The 19,211-nt window shown below is 40.7% G+C and overlaps 1 protein-coding gene and 2 long non-coding RNA genes across 3 annotated transcripts; all 3 read right to left on the reverse strand.

The window, feature by feature from the left end:
- Positions 1 to 3,436: 3,436 nt before the first annotated feature.
- Positions 3,437 to 6,283, reverse strand: LOC106821356 (uncharacterized phosphotransferase YvkC-like). Its single transcript, XM_014826119.1, has 6 exons — positions 6,270 to 6,283; positions 5,651 to 5,798; positions 4,989 to 5,106; positions 4,261 to 4,355; positions 3,905 to 4,083; positions 3,437 to 3,563 (listed from the first exon to the last, which is right to left on the reverse strand). Exons 1-6 carry the CDS (start codon positions 6,281 to 6,283, stop codon positions 3,437 to 3,439), a joined length of 681 nt encoding a protein of 226 aa, XP_014681605.1.
- Positions 6,284 to 12,877: 6,594 nt separating this feature from the next.
- On the reverse strand, positions 12,878 to 14,345 carry LOC106821384. The gene is made up of 4 exons (XR_001395726.1): positions 14,196 to 14,345; positions 13,826 to 13,878; positions 13,188 to 13,315; positions 12,878 to 12,995 (listed from the first exon to the last, which is right to left on the reverse strand). It is a non-coding gene; the product is annotated as an uncharacterized LOC106821384 (long non-coding RNA).
- A 188-nt stretch (positions 14,346 to 14,533) lies between these two features.
- LOC106821385 lies at positions 14,534 to 15,273 on the reverse strand. The gene is made up of 3 exons (XR_001395727.1): positions 15,126 to 15,273; positions 14,950 to 15,018; positions 14,534 to 14,593 (listed from the first exon to the last, which is right to left on the reverse strand). It is a non-coding gene; the product is annotated as an uncharacterized LOC106821385 (long non-coding RNA).
- Positions 15,274 to 19,211: the final 3,938 nt, after the last annotated feature.

Raw genomic sequence — 19,211 nt, forward strand, 5'->3', positions numbered from 1 at the left:
CGTAAGTTAAGTTATGTACACGTTTTGCCTTGTTCATGGGGCATACATTAACTTAGTTCTGAATATTAAAGATGTCGTTGTACCTATATACGTAAATCACTCTTGTGCAATTTCTATAGGCCGATGATACGCGTTCAGTGCCAATCATATACGCGACCGCTATTCGATCACGAGAATACATGAATGGTATAAGAACCATCATTACATAAGTCGTGCGTAGTGACACCTTTGTTAGGCGCAGATATGCAGATACGCAGTTGCATACACATCATTTCAGCAACCTTCTGCATTCTGCATACCTCCTAAATCCCATTAGTTGATACAAATCGCGTGCCTGAAACTCCTGTTTTATGGTGCATTGTGACCCTAACCCTAACCCTATTTAGAAAAAATTAAATTGTTGTAAAAATTATTTGTTGTTATGAAATTGTTGTAAATAAATCATGTAAATATTTGCGTTAATTGGAAAAAAATAGTTAAATGGATAAAGATAGAAAAATACAGAAAACAGGTAAATAATAAAAAATCTGATGGGATTCGATCCAAGGACATATGAGCCGTAATTCTGTGCTGTAGCCGTTGGGCTATCCAGGCTTATTGGCTTTCTAGATTATGGATGTGCCATAAATATGAGAACACTGTGACATCATTGAGGCAGTTTAGGAATCCATGTTTAACCCTCCTCTTGAGGGTCAAAAAGTTATCAGACACTTACTCTTCGCACGTCAGTGGTCGAATAAAAACCAAAAAATACTGTTACCTCGCGCACACATCTATGTCCGTGAATCTCGATAAACGTGGCAAAATCCTGCTTCAATCTGCCACTCTCGTCTGATCTGAGCCAATCAACCGCCTCCTCAGGTGTCAGTGACTGGAAAACCTCTGCTTTGCCACAATCTACTACTGCTATCGCCATCTTTCGGAGGGCAGCTGGAACGTCCGCACTGATTACATCTGTGCAGGTAGATAGCAGCAAGGCAACATCTGACATCACTTCGGAGGGTTCTGTAACCGAACATGTGGTTGATGAGTATTTTATGTTTTGATAACCGCGTAGTGGCAATTATGGTAAAATATAAAAATCAATTAGCAGCTTTCTTAAAGAATATAAACGCATGTTCTGCACTTTATGCATTATTTGAGAGAACACCACAAACAAATGTGATATTAATTGCATTAGTGTCTGCATTTTTTTTAGTACGGGGAATCACGGTCTTCCGACAAGCTGACTTAAACAGATAATTATTATGGTTATTATTGAAGTAGCCTCAGGACAGACGATTAACAACGCATAAATAGAGATGATCCTGAGTATAGTACTGTGCCGATAGTGTACCTGAGTCTTTCTTCTTCACAACTTGTGTGACAGTATGACTCGCTATGTTAGATGCATACGAGCCTTGAAGGTGGCTGTACCAGGCCTGTAACATATTGAAATCTTTATTAGCCGTTAGAAAGGTGGATAATTTCGTACAGTTCCAAGTATATACTATAAATAAATAAATTAATATTCAATTGCTGAAAAGAAATTAATGCGATGGTGACGGAAAGGAAAAGAGATGGAAAAAGCGTGTCGAGATATGATGTATAACTATAGCCCTTTCACTGTGTAATAACATTCGATCAACCCTCGTACGCACCCCAGAACTTATCCTTAATAAGTCCTCAATTTGGCGATGTAACGTGAGTGGGTCAGTGGTGTTGAAGTCCGTGCTGATGCTTCTAACAATGGTGTTACTTCGCTTCAGGTTGCGCTTAGTGCTGAATGCGTCCTAGTAACGAAGGTCACATCCGATAAGCACGCAAGGTACACAATACATAACTAACGCACTCACATAGCAAAGATAAACGTAAAGAAAAATAAGTAAATAAACCGTTTAATAAAATTTAACTAAATCGTAAAGTAAACAAACAAAGTAAACGTATAAGCAAAACCAAAAACAGGATGTGTAGGTATACTTACTGTATACAAACAGAGAACTCCTAAAAACTTTCTGTACCACGGGACATAGGTGGTTCGGTAGCGCTTGTGAATTTCTTCCAAGTATTCGTCTCCCGTGGAGCCTCCAAACAGTAAAATATCCACAGTATTCTTCATGCCTTTTGTATCCAATCCCATTGTGTACTCATTCGCGTAGTACGTTCCCTATAAATTTTTTTTTAATTTTTTAGAATTTCTAAATTCCTTTCATTATTTTTTCAACGTCGAATTTTGAGCAATGAATTGTCAGGGCCGTGGAGTAGTTCTTTAGTTTATCAAATTATCAGTAAATATTTAATAATACGATTATATGAGCGTGGATACAAATGAACATTCATCATTGCCGGAAGAGCAGATAAACAATATCTGATATTTCTATGATTTTTTGCACCTTCGCAAAATCTGTGACTGAATAATTAATAGGAGAAATACCTTCTGTTCCTTATACTTGTTGACGTATTGTTGCTAATATGTAGATGTGAAAGTACTCTGTACTAAGCGATACCAGCGAACATATCATTAAATATTTTTTCAAGCTAAATCGTCTCGGCTTTGCTACTATCTGTGCTAGTTTTGTAAGTTTTTGTGTATTAGATCCAGTAATGGTTATTGCCATACTTACGCTGTACATGTTGAGGAAAAAATGTTTGCAGAAGGTTGATCCGAACACGTCTATGTACGCATCCGCAGTAATTCCCGATGGCCACCGCGTGATCTAGAAATCATACATACAGATAATACGCTCAAATATACGCATGTTAATTTTCGAATACATCTTGGATATATAGTTTTTGAGTAGTTCATATATTTAATAATTTTATAACAAAGTGATATAATCATCGCGATGAACTTCTCAGTGAATCTAGACTACACGAGATGGTTCAATTTCTTTGTAAAACTTAACGCAGTACTTCTCATCTCAGAGGTATATGTGTGTGCCTGGCTGTCTGTATGTACGCGTGCCTGCATGGGTGTGTATCTACCTATATACGTATGTGCGTGTACGTGAGTATGACCGACGTGCGTGTGCGCGTGTGCGTCTGTCCAGCTTCATTGGGCTTCATTTCTCACCGGGCATCACTGCAGTTTCTTTTGATAGTTAAATCAGAAAAAACGGTAAGATGTCAATGTGTGGGGACGGTGCTCGGAGTCGACGAATTGAACCTGATCTATATACGCACTATATCACGACTCATTGTTTACACCTAGCGTTGATCTATATACGCACTATATCACGACTCATTGTTTACACCTAGCGTTGATCTATATACGCACTATATCATGACTCATCGTTTATAGCCTACCTAGCGTTGATCTATGTACGCAATCATGACTCATTGCTTATACCTACAGCGTCTACCCGTCTTACATCTTGGGTGATGCATAGACCATAGATAGCAGACATGGTCGTGCGTGGTTTCACGACATATGAATTAATCTCGTAATAATTGTTCTCTATTCTAGCCTAGTGTTCTCTGCTGCTGCTGCTGCAAATCGAATAATAACCACCTGTCCTATCCCGGCGACGTTAGTGACGAATGCGTCTAGTGTAAGAGGTGTCATCGCCTGAGGCATCATCTCCCTGCGGTCCATACAACGAAATAGATGTTAATAAACGAAGACGAAAGCTTATGTGTAGCGAAACAAATTCCGTTAAGAATAGAGGACGAATGACCTTTTCGTCAAACGACAATTATAATTTTTTTCCGATACAGGTTTGGCACGTAGTAGAATTGTCACTCACACTGTGAATAGCTGAGAGATCTCGTTAGCGTGGTACTAGTACTCTCAGCATTAAAGAACGATAGTTTCTAGAAAGGGTTATTCTAGTAGTATTGGTAGTAATAGAAGGACTATGTACTAAAGTTGAAGAAAGGCAGCGACAAGAGGGATACAAGTCCAAGCGACTATAAAACTATTTACCCGCTATGCGCGTGTGTATACACTTCATCATCAATTAACAGCGGTCCATCCTGCTCATGCATCAGCTCGTATTCTGACTCCATGTTGAGGGACGTGATTGGTCGAGCTTGCAGCAGGTAGATCTGCCCGTCTTTCACTGCAAACTCTATATCTCGCGCGTCGGAGAACGATTTCTCAACCTGTACAAAATACAATGTTAGTTTCTAGCTGCGTACATAGAAATGAAAAAATACTATTTATATGTGCCCATGCAAAGCTCAATAAAAATGCGATATCGAATTATTGTAGATTACCACGTTTCGTTACCTGCATCTGTATGAAACAGATAAGTATTCTCACAGATTTAGTTGATTTACCTGTATGCCAATGTTGCCCAGTTCCAAAGCTGATTCGTCTGCTAGGCTACATTCACCTTTAGCGTCTGTCTCTATTTCCTGCACTCCTCCTGACTCTGCAATCAACAAAATAATTGCTATCACTAGATGTACATGATTTTCAGTTATAGCATTCTAAGAGCCAATCTTAGTTAGATAGATAACTGGGTAGGGAAATATTTATACATTAGTGTCCGTCTTTGTTTCTGTTGTTCCATTCGATATAATCAGAAATTGTTTAATGCTATGCTGATGTATGCAGTCATAATGCGGTATGTGCTATGCTTCACACGAAAATATAATCGAATACTAATTTACCTTCACTGATACCCCGTAGAGACTGCAAATTTGACCCCACATCAAACTAGTCCGGACCAGGCGCGCGCTAAATATTTTCAGTATGTACACGCTATCCCGGGCTAAATACGCGCTAGTCTATGACGAAGTCTAAGTTAGCCGCACGAATGGAGGTGGACCAGGCCCGCATCGAAGCGTGCTAAGTTATCCAATACTAATGTCGGGTAATAATGAGACAAATAATGAGAGCTGTCGATGACAAATGTCGAATGAGTTACATGTTACGCCCTTCCAGTGGAAACAATGATTTCCGTTGTTAGTATGGTAATTTAATTGTAATATTTTCATTTTATTTTCACATTTATAGTATTTTTAATTATAATTATGTATAATTTTCGCGGAATCTCACTTACCACTAAGATCTATTCTGACGCACTTGCTTCCTATGATTCTCTCTTTGATGCTAAGCTTATCGTAGAAGCTACGATGCAGGAATATTGTATCTGGTTCCGTCACTCCCGAGACAACCGCCTGGAAGCAAATACGATTATGGATATTCTATCTATTTATTATCTATTATTATTATTATTTACTAACTATTTATTATTTCTATGAGAAAGATAACGGGTTTTCAGAATCATAAAGATTGACTTATTTTCATTTCATAGCTCATTTTCTTCTAGATTGAGAATGAAACTGCGATGTATTCGTGATATTTGATTTCAGAATCGAAGCATGGAATAAACGAGCAGATTCAAAAGCATTTTCAAAATATCTGTTCTTGATTTAGCTTCATCATGTTGAACAACAGTGTCTATGCTTGTTTTGGAGTCTATCCGTATGGTCGTTATCTCAAATACTCTGTTTGGAGGAATCTTTCCTATAGGGATACGCATACTCACCTCGGTAGTCTGTGTTGTAATGTACCTACGGGCGAATTTCAGTAGCAGTCTTATACGCTGGATTGTACTTCCTCACCTAACCTACACATCTCTTTCAAATTCTCACGCTCACTACCCGCCTTTGTTCTCATTTTAATTTCTTGGATTTATTGGGGATGGTTTCGTCAATTTACCTCCCCGATTCCGTATGACACGTTGATGGACATGACGCCAGGGTTTCCAGACACTGGATCTCTGGTGAAGAGAACACCGGCAGCGTCTGCCTTCACCATCTCCTGCACGCAGACGCCAACATCTGCTGCTACAACCTGACCGTGGTTCCTGCACGGAAGACATTCCAATGCAAAAGACATTGCGTGATGTTTTTGTTTCCTCGTGATAAAAGTTTTTGCCATTATATCTGCAGCAGTTATATTCATTATTAACTATCACTGTGTTGTATTTAAGTTAACGACAATGTAACTTATTATTTAGATGATTTCATAGTTCAATATATAGTCGAATATACTCTTAAAGGTGAGACGATTATACCTCCTGTACTCAACAGCTTGGTGTGTGAACGAAGATGCCCAACACTTTATGATAGCGTGGCAAATCTGAAAATGGTATCGCAAATATTATCAAATGTAGTATAATATGGCTGATCTCAGTCATTACATAAAATACGTCTGCAAAGCTGGTACTTGTCACGCGTAATTGTTAATACACAATAGTAAAAACACTTTATAATAGCGTAGGAATTCTGAGAAAAAAGGTATCGCAAGAATTTTGGTACTACCTGGTAGTATATACCTGATCTTCGCCATTAGCGTAGGCAAATCTGAAATCGGTCTGCTAGCATGCTTTATGGAGGCTAACTTATTAAGCTATGATTGCTAACGCTATAATCGTCGACTGCAGGGGCATATATGTGTTAGGTATGACTCATTTACTACAGTTTACGGCTCGATATATGCGCATCAATACCTCCTTTATGCCCGCGACCCCAAGAAATGTCTCCATCTGCCCCGCGAACGAGGCTTCACTACCATCTTCTCCTGTAAATATTAGTCAGAAATATCTTTAAAAATCATTCACGATGTTTTATGCCGTTTATGAATTCTTTTTAGTAAAAATTTCGCTTAACTGTGCAACATACCGACATCAGAAACAACAAATTGTTGTCATTAATAATCAGAAAAATCACGATATTTTATTTCGTGCAAAAACATTACTTGATGTGTTGCTTACATGGAAATTTCTTTGGTAATATTAAACGTTAGCTGTGAAACATACCGACAGCAGACGATCGTACGGCAAACGTCTTTTGTTTCCATTCCTCGCTAAAGAGATCGTTCATCTGTTTCACGACTGCCGTCTCTAACGATGTACTCAGCTTTGCCTTTGTGAAGCTCTCCACGGTGGTTTTTGATAATTCCTGTAGATTGCCTTCCTTCTTCTGACTATAACCATGTAAAAGCCCCTGAGTAGCTTATATAAGTCGTTTATGAATTTCCTACAATCAGCGCAATGTGATACGAACTTAAACCATAATAGTGGGAGATACGTGCTTAAATTTATTCTACGATACTCTGCTCTTGATTTATTACTACTCCAGGTCAATAGTGTGTTCAAATTTATTTAAAGACTCACTATGCAACATCTCTAGTTTCTTTATACACGAGCACGTTAGGTTTCTGTTATCCGACTGCGATGATGTTTCAGGCCCGCACATCAATGCAAACATCTCGGTTGAACAGGAACTAGAGCGCAGAACAAGTAGTCTCAACAAATTCCTTTTCATAGCTATCCCCGACAATCGTGGCGCAGCGGTGTATATATATATACATTACATATACTGTACTCACATCCACCTACCGTATAATAAAACCTCTGGCTCTCCTCGCAACATCAAATGTCTAGCGAACACGTACAATATAACTCATTATGATCGTTTGTTTCTATATCGATTCTTTGGCGATCGTTATAAGCAGTATTCGTTTATAAATTGTTTGATGCCACAGACAACTAGTCTAACCTTGCCTTCCTCTCAACCATAGAGAATTACTTAATATGGGCAGTCACACAATCGCCAGACCGACATGTCTCGGTATTACACGTACCTTCAGCCAAGTCTAGCTCTCGGTCAGGCAAGGCCCAGTCTGCACTACCTTTAACACAACGCAAGTTGTGAGGAGGCACCATCGCCGGAATTGGTGCAGTCACAGTGTTAGTGTCTATTGTGGATTTTCTTCTCTCACATTAATGCCAAATGATAAATATGATAGAATTTAATGAAATAAACAAATAAGGCAAACAAATACACAAACACGCTATTGCATTAGATCGAAAACTTGGACATCTAAAGTTATCAATAAATACAGTAAGCCATCGAGGTGTAAAATCTAATATAGAATTACTAAATATATAATCAACGGCAGCTAATAATACCTATTATTCCAATGAGTGCTATTATTAATACCTATTATTGATCTAATAATACCTATTAGGTATTAGTCTAGCCTTTGAATTTCAATCATATATTAACTAACCATGAATAACTTATAAACAGCACACGACACAGATACAGGCGCACCGCCCGCGGGCCACGCACACAACGACACACCACACACACACAACAACACACAGCCACACACACACGACACACACACACCACACACACACACAGCACAAATAACACATATATATATATATATAACTGATAGTGCTGGATATATATGTATATAAATTAATGCAGAATCGTAAAGTTCTTTCCCATTATTTGATAGCTATTAGTGAAAGTAATAAATAAAGTCTTAGAGTCTATACTTATCATGTTGTGAATATACAGCAACCGTAAAATTGCGATGGAAATTACGAATGTCACAATCTCATGTGTTTTCTACATTTTTCTAGAAAGTGGCTCGCAATGACATTCGTGGACTGTATCGCTAAGCAAGCTGAAGATAGGCAAGTCCAAAATCACAACGACGTATGCATGCAAATTGATTGTTGGGTAGGAGGTAACGCGATTAGCAAAGATGGATAGTGTTTTCCTCTCTATTGAATTATCGCGAGTAGGAAAAATTCCTTCCTACCGTGGTTCCTTTAACATGTGGACCGATTGCTGGAAGTGTCGCTGCAACACGAGACGGTGATGTACTGAAAAGAATCGTGCACAAAAACTTACTTGGCCGTAATTCGATAGCCGTTGACAATAATCCTTGCATCACTTATCTAAAAGCACCTTCATTGTAGTCGGGGCAGTATATGTCACAAAAATAGGTCAAAATGTCAGCATCCGCAGAAAGTGTCGAAATTTTGGCATGTACAGGGGATATTTTGACATGCTGAGTGTCAAAATTGCCGGATCCAAAAAGGTCTGACCACTGATCGGCCGCCATCTTGAATTTCCAATATGGCCGCGATAACGAAAAACATTGAATATTAACTATCTCGGTTCTAAATGACCTAGGCCAGCTGAAATATAGTACAGCAAGGGCATTTCGACATGCAGGGTTTAACTAATGAATAATTTAAGATGTCTGACAAACCATATGGCCGCATCTTGAATCGCAATATGGGCCACCATACCCAAGAAAATTGAACAGTTACTATCGTGTGTTACTAATGACATGTGGCGCTTATATTTGTAGCACAAAGCATTTTGGCCCTCTGCGCGGTTTCAATAATGGAATTGAATTTGACATGTCTGACAAACCATATGTCAGCCATTTTGAAATTCCAGTATGGCCGACATAGACGAAACATTGAACATTACTATCTTGGTTCTAATTGACCTGCGGCGCTGAATTTGGTACACAAAAGACATTTTGCGATGCTGAGTCAATAATGGATTTGATGTTGAAGCATGTTCTGACGTACCATATAACCGCAGCCATCTAAAATTCCAGATATGGCCGACATGAACGAAATGCTGAAAATCTTAGGTTCTAAATCACGTAAGGCACTGAAACTTGAAAACTCAAGAAATTTTTTATATGCTGAGTTCAATGTTAATCAGAGCAAAAAGGCCTGTTCAAAATTTTCCTCATCAATATGGAAGGCACTGTAACAATGGCACGTCAACGACGTTTTCCATCCATTTAACTTCTCCTGTTGCTCATCTAGGGAAGCATTGGCTCTGGAGAGCAAGAAACACAGTTCTGTGCATGTAAGATTAGCCGCGGAAACATTTGCAAATTTATCAGAACATCGTTTCTGTACATTTGGGCACTTGATCAGCTCTCGGAACCCCTTTGCGCCCTCCTGGCAATTATTGTCCAAAATGACGCCAGCCATCATCACATTTTTCTCTTCCATCCCCAATCTGCAGGTGAAGCCAGGTGCTACTGGGTTTTGCAATTTGGAGACTGTCCCCAGATGTGACCAGGCCTGCAAGACTGCCCCTCTCACATGATTGACAGCAGTGACTCCTATCGTGAATGATGTTCCAATTGCAGATTTCCTTGAGCAAACACGCCGCTTCCGGACCGTGCTTTAGTTCACTTTCTTTCAGAGGCAAGTTCTATCTGTACCAGAAGCAAACAACAACCTCTCTATGTTGTTCGATGTCATCATTTGTTACTTGCAGCTTGTAGCATGTGAGAGAATGATAGAAGACCCTCCTCCTTCAACGTTAGCATCCGGAATTTCCATATGTTTCGCACCACGGTCCTTTTTTTTGAGCCAATCCCAAGATATGGGCAGAAACAGTATCGCATCCGGAACGCGTCAGGAACAAACAGGCCACTCCCACTGAGCGTTCAGGCCAATGTGCGTCGCAATAGTCGTGAGCAGCAATGTGCCTGAAATCGTTTCCATTTCCAAGTGCCTAACCACATTGCACAGGCCGTGCCATAACGCTTGCCATCACGCGATCGCCAACACACACCACATCGTGTCTTGTGCACGAATTACTATACTTCTGTGCCAAGCCGGTGATATGCATGCGCAAGCATGTAGCAACAGTGCGTGAATTAGCTATCTTTCATGCGTATCATGTTCAATTAATAAAAGGGGCTTTGATTTAACCTGCTTCTTCATTGGGTTGTTCCACGAAGTATTTCCCGCCAGCTTCTGGAAGCAGCCATCGTTTGCAGGGCATCTGCAAGGAAACTGAATAGTGTTTTTTGTTGAATCTACACCGAAAGAAGCTGCTCCAGTTTGCGTGGTAGCGGCGCGATGTCTGTTCAGCGTCACATGAGTGGTATGCCAGTGTAGCCACGACCAAGCCTGGCTCTCCTTTAGACTGTCCGTCTTCTGTAGGTGTCCCACACTAGACACTTCAACACGCAAACAGAACTCCTCGTTTAACTTTCGAGGCGGAATGTACGGAAGGAACTGTTCTGCTGCATAGTCACCAATTCCTGACCACACCACTGTTGCAGCGTTCGTAGGCTCCAACTGGTGGACTTTTTTAAGGCAGCCCCATCAAAAATGCTAATACTCTCTTTCGGCATATCATCGTTAGGACGTGGCGTTAATCCTTCCAACCACGGCGAAATGTTTCTTCAGGCTTTCCGCGGTCGCGTGGGCGCATTGTATTTATATCTTCAGGCCAATGCGGTGGGCCACCCATGACACTCATGTTCAAAGATGTATCCAGATCACCATCTCTGCTTGGCAAGAAATGTAGGCATTTGTGGCAGACAGCTGCACAGTACTTTTCATACTTGTCATCTTTTTTTAACTTGTAATTGTTTTGTTCCCATGTGTGTTCTTGGCTTCGATTTGAAACAGTGGCAGATTGTTCTTGAAATGGTATCAAATCGAAATTGAACGGAAGGATCTTGATTCGCTGCTCCACAAAATCTTCAAATCGTGTTTGGGCCAGTGTCCTTCCACGGATCGCACTTGTGGGGCTTAAATCAAACTGTCATCCCAGGCATGATGACTTTGGCGTCAAGCACATACAGGTCTTTACTGTTTTTCCAGGCGAACGCGTTTCCCTAGTTTTTCTATCAAATGAACTGCAATTGTATTACTGAAGATCTGATGCAAACCGATTTCTGGGAGGACACAGAAGCATTGTTCGTGTGCGGACATCAGCTTGCCGACTGTCTGTTGAAACTGTCGGCTCAAACTCCCTCAGGATTCTGGCTATTTTTCTGCACGCACCCACGCATCCACGCGCGAAGAGCCCCTTCATTCCGGTAATTCCAAATACCTCCCCATCACGGCATTTCACTATATGCTATAGAATTCACGAGATGGAGCTCCAACGGAAAATCGTTTGGCAAATCGCTGCAGCGGTGCGTACCATATGTGTCTGTGCGCGGCGCCGTGTGCGCACATGTTTGTGTGTGCGCGCACGCGTGCGTACTGTATGTAGTGCGCAGCGGTGTGTGTAGTAGATAGTATTGTTCAACATTTCGTCTGTTGCCATACTGGAAATTTAAGATGGCTGCCATATGGTTTTTGGAATCAGACATGGCAATCAAATGCCCATTAATGAAGATCAGCATGTCACAAATGCTTCTTGTGTACCAAATTTCAGCGCCGCAAGTCCATTTAGAACCCAAGATAGTAATGTTCAATGTTTCTCCATGGTCGCCATTGTTGGAAATCAAATGCCTGCCATATGGTTGTCAGACATTTCAAAATCAATCGCATTATTGAAGTCAAGTAATGTCAAAATGGCTCTGTGTACAAATTTCAGCGCCGCAAGTCATTTAGAACCCAAGATAGCAATGTTCAATGTTTCCGTCAAATGGGCCATATGTGGAATTTAAATGGCTGCTATATTGTTATTGTCAGACATTTCAAATCAATCATTATTGAAGTCGCATGTCAAAATGCTCTTGTGTACCAAATTCAGCGCCGCAAGCATTTTAGAACCCAGGTATACGTAATGTTCACATGTCGTTATGGTGGCCATATTGGAATTCAAATGGGCTGCCATATGGTCTGCAAACATGTCAAATCAATACCATTATTGAACTCAAAGGATGTCAAAAATGCCTTGTGTACGCAAATATAACACCACATGTCATTTAGAAGCGCCAAGATAGTAATGTTCAATTTTCGTATGGTGCCATATGAATCAAGATGGCGGCCGTCGCATTAGCAGATCTCTTGATGCCGCATTTTTAAAATCAGTGCCCAAAAATACCCTGTAATACAAAATTTCAACCCTTTCTGCCAGATGTGAACATTTTTTTCACATATCTGCCCCACATATTGAGCGTCACCACACATTCACAATTACAAAATATAACACGTACAACACGTACGTACACAACGACGCACGCACGCAACGGCACGCACGCACAGCACGCGACGCGCATGCGCGCACCGTAATACCTACCCACACCACACACACAGCCACGACACACACACACACACACACACACACACACACACACACACACACACACACACACACACACCTGTACATGTACTCAGTAACGCCCCAGCCCTTGATTCCATTGATCGTTACATCGGTGAATTGTTCATGAATCCTGACGCTCCATCTATCTCCCGCATAGAGAATCTGCTCCTGCTTCTTCTCTACCGTAACAGTGCAGTCAAGGTGGCCTGCGTGAAAACATAGATTACATGAAAAAATATATTCCTAACAATTACTTAATTTTTAATTAAATCGATTACGCTCACGATGAAATTCTTGTCTTGTGTCTATACGACTAACTGAACACCTAGTATTGCTTACGTTTGATTACAGCGTGGTGTATACCTAACCTAAGCAGATGACATTATTAACTAATATACCGGCAAGAGCGTTGAAGCTGAATTTGTCGGGATGCTGCGTGAACTGTCCGAGCCGCGATAAGTGCAGATCGCTTGATTTCAGCACACACACCTGTCCACTCGGCAAGACAACGTATCCGCTAGTGATGCTGGGAAAACGAAGAAAATGTGCTGGAAGGCAAAGTCTTTCATTATGCTTACTACATGATTTTTTTTATTCTACATGGAAAGTGACAGCTGATTGAGATTATCGCAAAAGCATTTTCGAGATTATTTTCGAGATATTTCGGGAGAGAAAAAGGAGCCCAAAATACCATAATAACTAGATGAGGTGTTTAATAAGACTAGGCTGTATCAGAAATAACTAAATTCAAAATCAACGAGATTATCTAAAATTTTTTTGGTTTTGATTATTTAACCCTGGTTGTATGATTAGTGCTAAAAACCTATACTAGTGTGGTACCTAGAAACCACGCACATTATTAGAGTTTAGAAAAACATTCACATGTATTACTCGCCTATTGAATATATCTTTAGATTGTATAAAATATTAAGTTAAGTAGAAATATCATTAGAAGCAAGTAAGCTATATGTGTTTATCACGGATACTTATATTTTATACCGATATCATATCATATGAAACTGGAACTTGTACTTACTGGGAAGCAAGTGAGGGAAGACTTGCTGCCAAAAAGGAGAAGAATGTTCCATCCTTCAACAAAATAATAATATAATTAATATATCGACAAGTTGTCGTGGAGAACCTTTTACAAGTAGTGAACTATTAGCGTGAAAATCAAAACATGCACGCTGTCGGGGTTTCGCGTACAAAGATTAAAATGACGTTCGACATTTATATATTAGTTTTAGTTAGTATATTAGTAACAGTATCTGGCTATAAATTGATGGGAATATCTTAGTGATTTATCAGAAATACCATTTCGCGCGTGTTCGCATGGAATGGCGCCACTGGCGCGTAATTTGCGTATCACTCTATGAGAACACTAAGAGGGGGAACAAGCTGCTAACCTCCAGATATCCCCAGTTAGCAATGTATCTGTTGTATGTGCTCCAGTCTCGGATGCCCCATGCATGCTCCCTGACTCCTCTTAACAGCAGCTTCTTCTCCGGCTCTCCTTCCACAGTCAGCTCACCATGTAATTGTGCGCAAACCTCATACTTGTGGTTTTCTTTGCTATAGATAGAATGTGGAGGGCGTAGTAAATTTTTTTTTTTTCATTTGCATTCAATAGTTCAAGATATTGTCAAAGTAATAAACATGGTAAGTACAATTTCATGAAACATACCTGTATTTATTTAAGCGTTGAAGGTAACTAGAGCTCCATGGTTCTCTAGCAACAACATCGGAAACCACAGAAAGATCGTTGTCATCAATGTATGAGAACTTCCCAGAAAAAGACGTACACCTGCCAAGAATTGTTTTTTGATTATTTCTTACGATAGGCTATGGTGAGGTCATGCACCGCGATGGCATAAAATGCAACGACGGAACGAAACGCTTACAACGCAACGCATAGTAACGCAGCATAAAGGGGTTAATTTAAAAAAACAATTATACCTACCTCATACACTGTTTTTGATAAACCTCAAAGGGCACAGGATTTAACTACCCTGGCGGAGATATCCGTTACAAGTCGTCCAATAGTAATCGTCGTTATAATTCAAATACGTAAAATGGTTATAATCCTGGTAGATAATACGAGGAAAACAGTCGAAAAACAAAAAACAACAACCCATAATTAGAGATATGACGTATACGTACACGAATGCAAATTTAACGTGCACTAGAATGCCTTCATCCTCTATATCCAGCTCATTTCTTTGACCGTCCCTGAAATAATAAAAAAACGGGTGTGCATAACCCACAGCAAGAAGGAGACGCTAGTTCTTGTACTAAACAACGACCGCGTCCATGATGGAATTTACTAAGAATGATACCTGAGGCGGCCATTGAATGTCACTCGCCACCTCAGCATCGGGTGCAGAACTTCAAACTGCAAGCCTCCTGCAGTGAATGTTTGTCCGTCGGTGTTGTAGACAGTTGTGTCGGGGAAGCTGGGGAAGTGAAAGTAACGTCCGTCCTCGAGCTTCAGCATCAACCATACCTGGAACAGATAGCTGCCATCACCATCGATTCTGTACCCGTTATTCTCTCCCACTCTCTTTCTCTTTCACGCATATTGATACACACTCTTGCCTATCTTGTTTCTCTGTTTCTCTCTCTCTCTCTCTCTCTCTCTTTCTCTCTCTCGCTCGCTAGCCATCTCACTCGCTCTCGCTCTCTCTCCCTCTTACGCTTTCTCTTTCTTCCACTCTCACTGTCTCCATCTCCCCCTCCCTATTTCTCATTCTCCTTCCATTCCTCTCTCCCTCCCTCTCTATCTTTCATTCTCCTTCCATTCCTCTCTATCTCTTATTCTCTTTTCCATTCCACTCTCCCTCGCTCCCCCGCCCTATTCCCATCCGTCCCTCTCTCCCTTCCTCCCCTCCTCTCATCCTCTATCTATCCCTCCCTTTCTCCTTCCCTACCCTTGCTTTCTCACTATTGATTCTAAACCTGATACCCGCTTCCGTTAATTTTAAAGGCTTTTATTAGTTAAACAATAACGAACTTCGAGTCAATAATACTGTATCTGCCGGTACTGTATACTGCCACTTCGGCGAGAAATGTGTAACCCTCAACTCTTATATGTGATCTACTTCGCACCTCTGCAGTTCTTCCGTGCAGACGCGTGATACGCGCCACCAACATGTTTCCACGGCTGTCCACTCCATTAAAAGATACACAGTCAAATGCCTGCAACAGTACGTTCAGCATGCATGGTCACATGGCACGATCACAATATACCTTGCCAAAACGGAGAAGGGTACAGTGAGGTGGATATATAATGAGGTGGATGTGTAATACAATATGATGACGAGATTCAACAAAACTGTATATGCGGGAACTACACATGATAGCTACCAGCATATACGCACGTGGCGCGTAAGTATTCACTAAAAAATGGTCATCTTCGTAAAAATTGCAAATAGGAATTATAAAACTATAAGCAATTGGGATCTCTCTCTATATATATATCCCAATTGCTGATAATTTATATATATATATATATATATATATATATATATATATATACTCGTACATTTTGATCGACGTCTAGTGGTTGCGTTAGTTCTTGCTGAGCACCAAGATCTCGTAAGTTTATTCGCGTGCGGCCTATTCGTGGACGTAGTCCGTCGTCAGGCCGCCTCCATCTCCAAACCACACAGTAAATGTACACGACTACAATACTGATAGTGTACCAAGTACCTGTCAATACAGTCGCCGAGTGTTGTACATTGAATCAAGGCGTTCCGTTCAATGTGTGAAGAAAAAACTAAATTATGAAATAGCCCCACCCTAATGAATTTAAGTCGGATGCCTTATGCCAATAAAAAGTTAATGATTTTATTATTTAGTTATACAGTATTACCAGTTTTATCCAAGTGTATGTGATAAAAGATTTCAATAGCCTTTATGGATTCTTGTGATTTTCCATTACAAAATCCGCCAAAGCTAACATGTGTGTGGCTATATATGACGTGTCGGACGCTATGTTACATACACCTTCTGCATAAGTCTGCTTCACTCGTTACTTTGCTCTACCTCAAATGTGGATGCAAATGCACTTATATATTATATTTTCCATATACGTTATCTCGAAATGATGCAACACGTGCATAAATACAAAATGCACGCAATTCGCTCTGTTGCAATTCTATGCAGAATCACACATTCGTGGTGTCTTTCACAGCTAGGCTGTACGAATTATACCAATCACTCTCAAGTCTAAACGATGGGTTAATATACTCTGCTTATATGTAAGCGGATTAGTTTCTTACCTGCTTGTGCATATTGGCACAGCTCAGTCGTGGAGTGCGAGAATAACATACATTGAGATTACAGTATGCAGCTGCCAGTACGAACACTAGTTGAAAAAACATTTCTAAAGAAACTATCCTTTGGTACCTCGATTCGAAGCTACTATATGCATGAGTCCGGCTCGGGTAATGCACCGACCTAGAACAGTGTCTAGTATATATATAAGTGTATACGTATGATTATTCAGGGCCGATTACAGAGTTATCTCCTCCGTGGCACTTCGCCGTAACGAAAAACCAAACCACTTAACCACGCGCCAAGCTTACTTGCGCCAGGCTATCGATAGAGATTAGTGAACAAGTTTTTTTCAAGCTGATAGTTTGACAGTGCCGAATTGAACTATCAGTCGCATGACGTCTAACTACGCATGTGAATGATCGTGATCGTATGAGTGTTTTCTATGTTACTGTAATTTAGTATGAGCCTGCTGCGATTTCCTTGCCACATAGAGCTTATATTAGTATGCTTCGCCTCAATTGATTAAATGAGCAATGTCATGTGACAAACTAATTAGCGCTTGTAAATCAAAAATATTTATAAGTCAATGACAAACAATGACTATTAACTCTAACTACTACTACTACTACTACTACTACTACTACTACTACTACTACTACTACTACTACTAATGCAGTGGCCTTAGGGGTAGCCGACTACGGTATGACAGGCGTTATATATAGTTAAGCGCGTGTTTAGTTGTGTGGATTCATTGTTCGTCTCCTGCCGTAAGGAAGGGACGGTGATGCAGTAGCACATAACAGGTTGTACCAGTGAAACAGAACACAGTTATATCGCGGTTAACTGTAGCGTTATAGTTTTATTGTTTTTACTAGCATTACAAATAATTCCCCTGCATTCGTAGATGCCGCTGATCTGTATCGATCTCGTATATGTAGCTTTCGCTACTTAGTATGCGTTACAAGTTATCTGGTTTGCCGTTATCGCGATTATCAGTACAGCGTGAAGCGCTTGTTCGTTGTTGTTAACTATAGCCACTAGACTAGAACGCGTCGCCGGCTTCGTCTTCCCCTCTCCCGTCGTCCTTCTTCGCGTAGACGCTAGGTAGCCTCTAAGGGTGTTTCCTTCGTAGTCGCTCTTGGCTCTACCTACCTGAAATCCCGTGCTTCTTCCTTCCCGTTTTATTCCCTGTACCCGTAGTTCTACCTACCTGAAAACCCGTGCTCCTATGCCCTCTTCTATCTCCCCGGACCTAATATGCTTTTCTTCTTCTTCTTTCTCTTGCTTCTTCCTACCTAAACCTAACCTGAAAATAACCCTCTCTCTGCTCGGTTCGGCGCGCCTTTATATACCTAGCTGGCCGCGCCCCCTACGTGCCGTGTTAAGTACGCGTCGTCAAAACACTAACTCCCCACGCACGATTTTCGTGGCGGCACGATTTGCTCTCCCTGCTGAGCGCAAACTCGTTTCTAAGGTAAAATATTCCTCCTCTTCGAACGAAACCTAGACTATATCATTCTATTCAAATCTCCCCGTATAGTGTATGGCTGATTAATTAGTACAGTAAAACCGTTGATCTCATTGAGTTCTGCTATATCATCGCTGTGTTTCGTTACAGTTCCTTGTTTTTCCTAGACCGGCTCCATATGTAATGATCCGATGCTGCGACCAGGTGTTATCTCATGTAGCTGCTGTCTATATTTTATCCGTCTTAGTCATAATATATGGTTATCTATCTATAACTGCCGAGTTGCCAAACTATCCATCCTGATTCGGTCTGACTGCTCAGTGGGAGGTTACACCTTCGAAAGTCTCATCTACACTACTACTACCCAGCTAACAAGTTATGTTTCCTGGAATGTATCGAGGAGAGTTTGTGTTTTTAGGTAGCAGAACAGATTATTCGAGCATCCGTTCTAAAATAACGTGTTCCTTGGAAAGTTTGTCCCGACATTCTGGCTGACGAACGTTTTTACAAAACATTCACCAGTAACATTGAGTCAACCTCCGGCAAAATGACCATATAACTGCAGCAACACTACGTATGCGTCTGCAGTCTTTCTTAATGTCTCCAGTACGCTAGTACCATCACACACCACACACACACACACACACACACAACACAAACAAAGTACAAAACAGTA

This window comes from Priapulus caudatus, unplaced genomic scaffold, assembly GCF_000485595.1.
Source record: "Priapulus caudatus unplaced genomic scaffold, Priapulus_caudatus-5.0.1 Scaffold70, whole genome shotgun sequence".
Classification (NCBI taxonomy): Eukaryota; Metazoa; Priapulida; class Priapulimorpha; order Priapulimorphida; family Priapulidae; genus Priapulus; species Priapulus caudatus.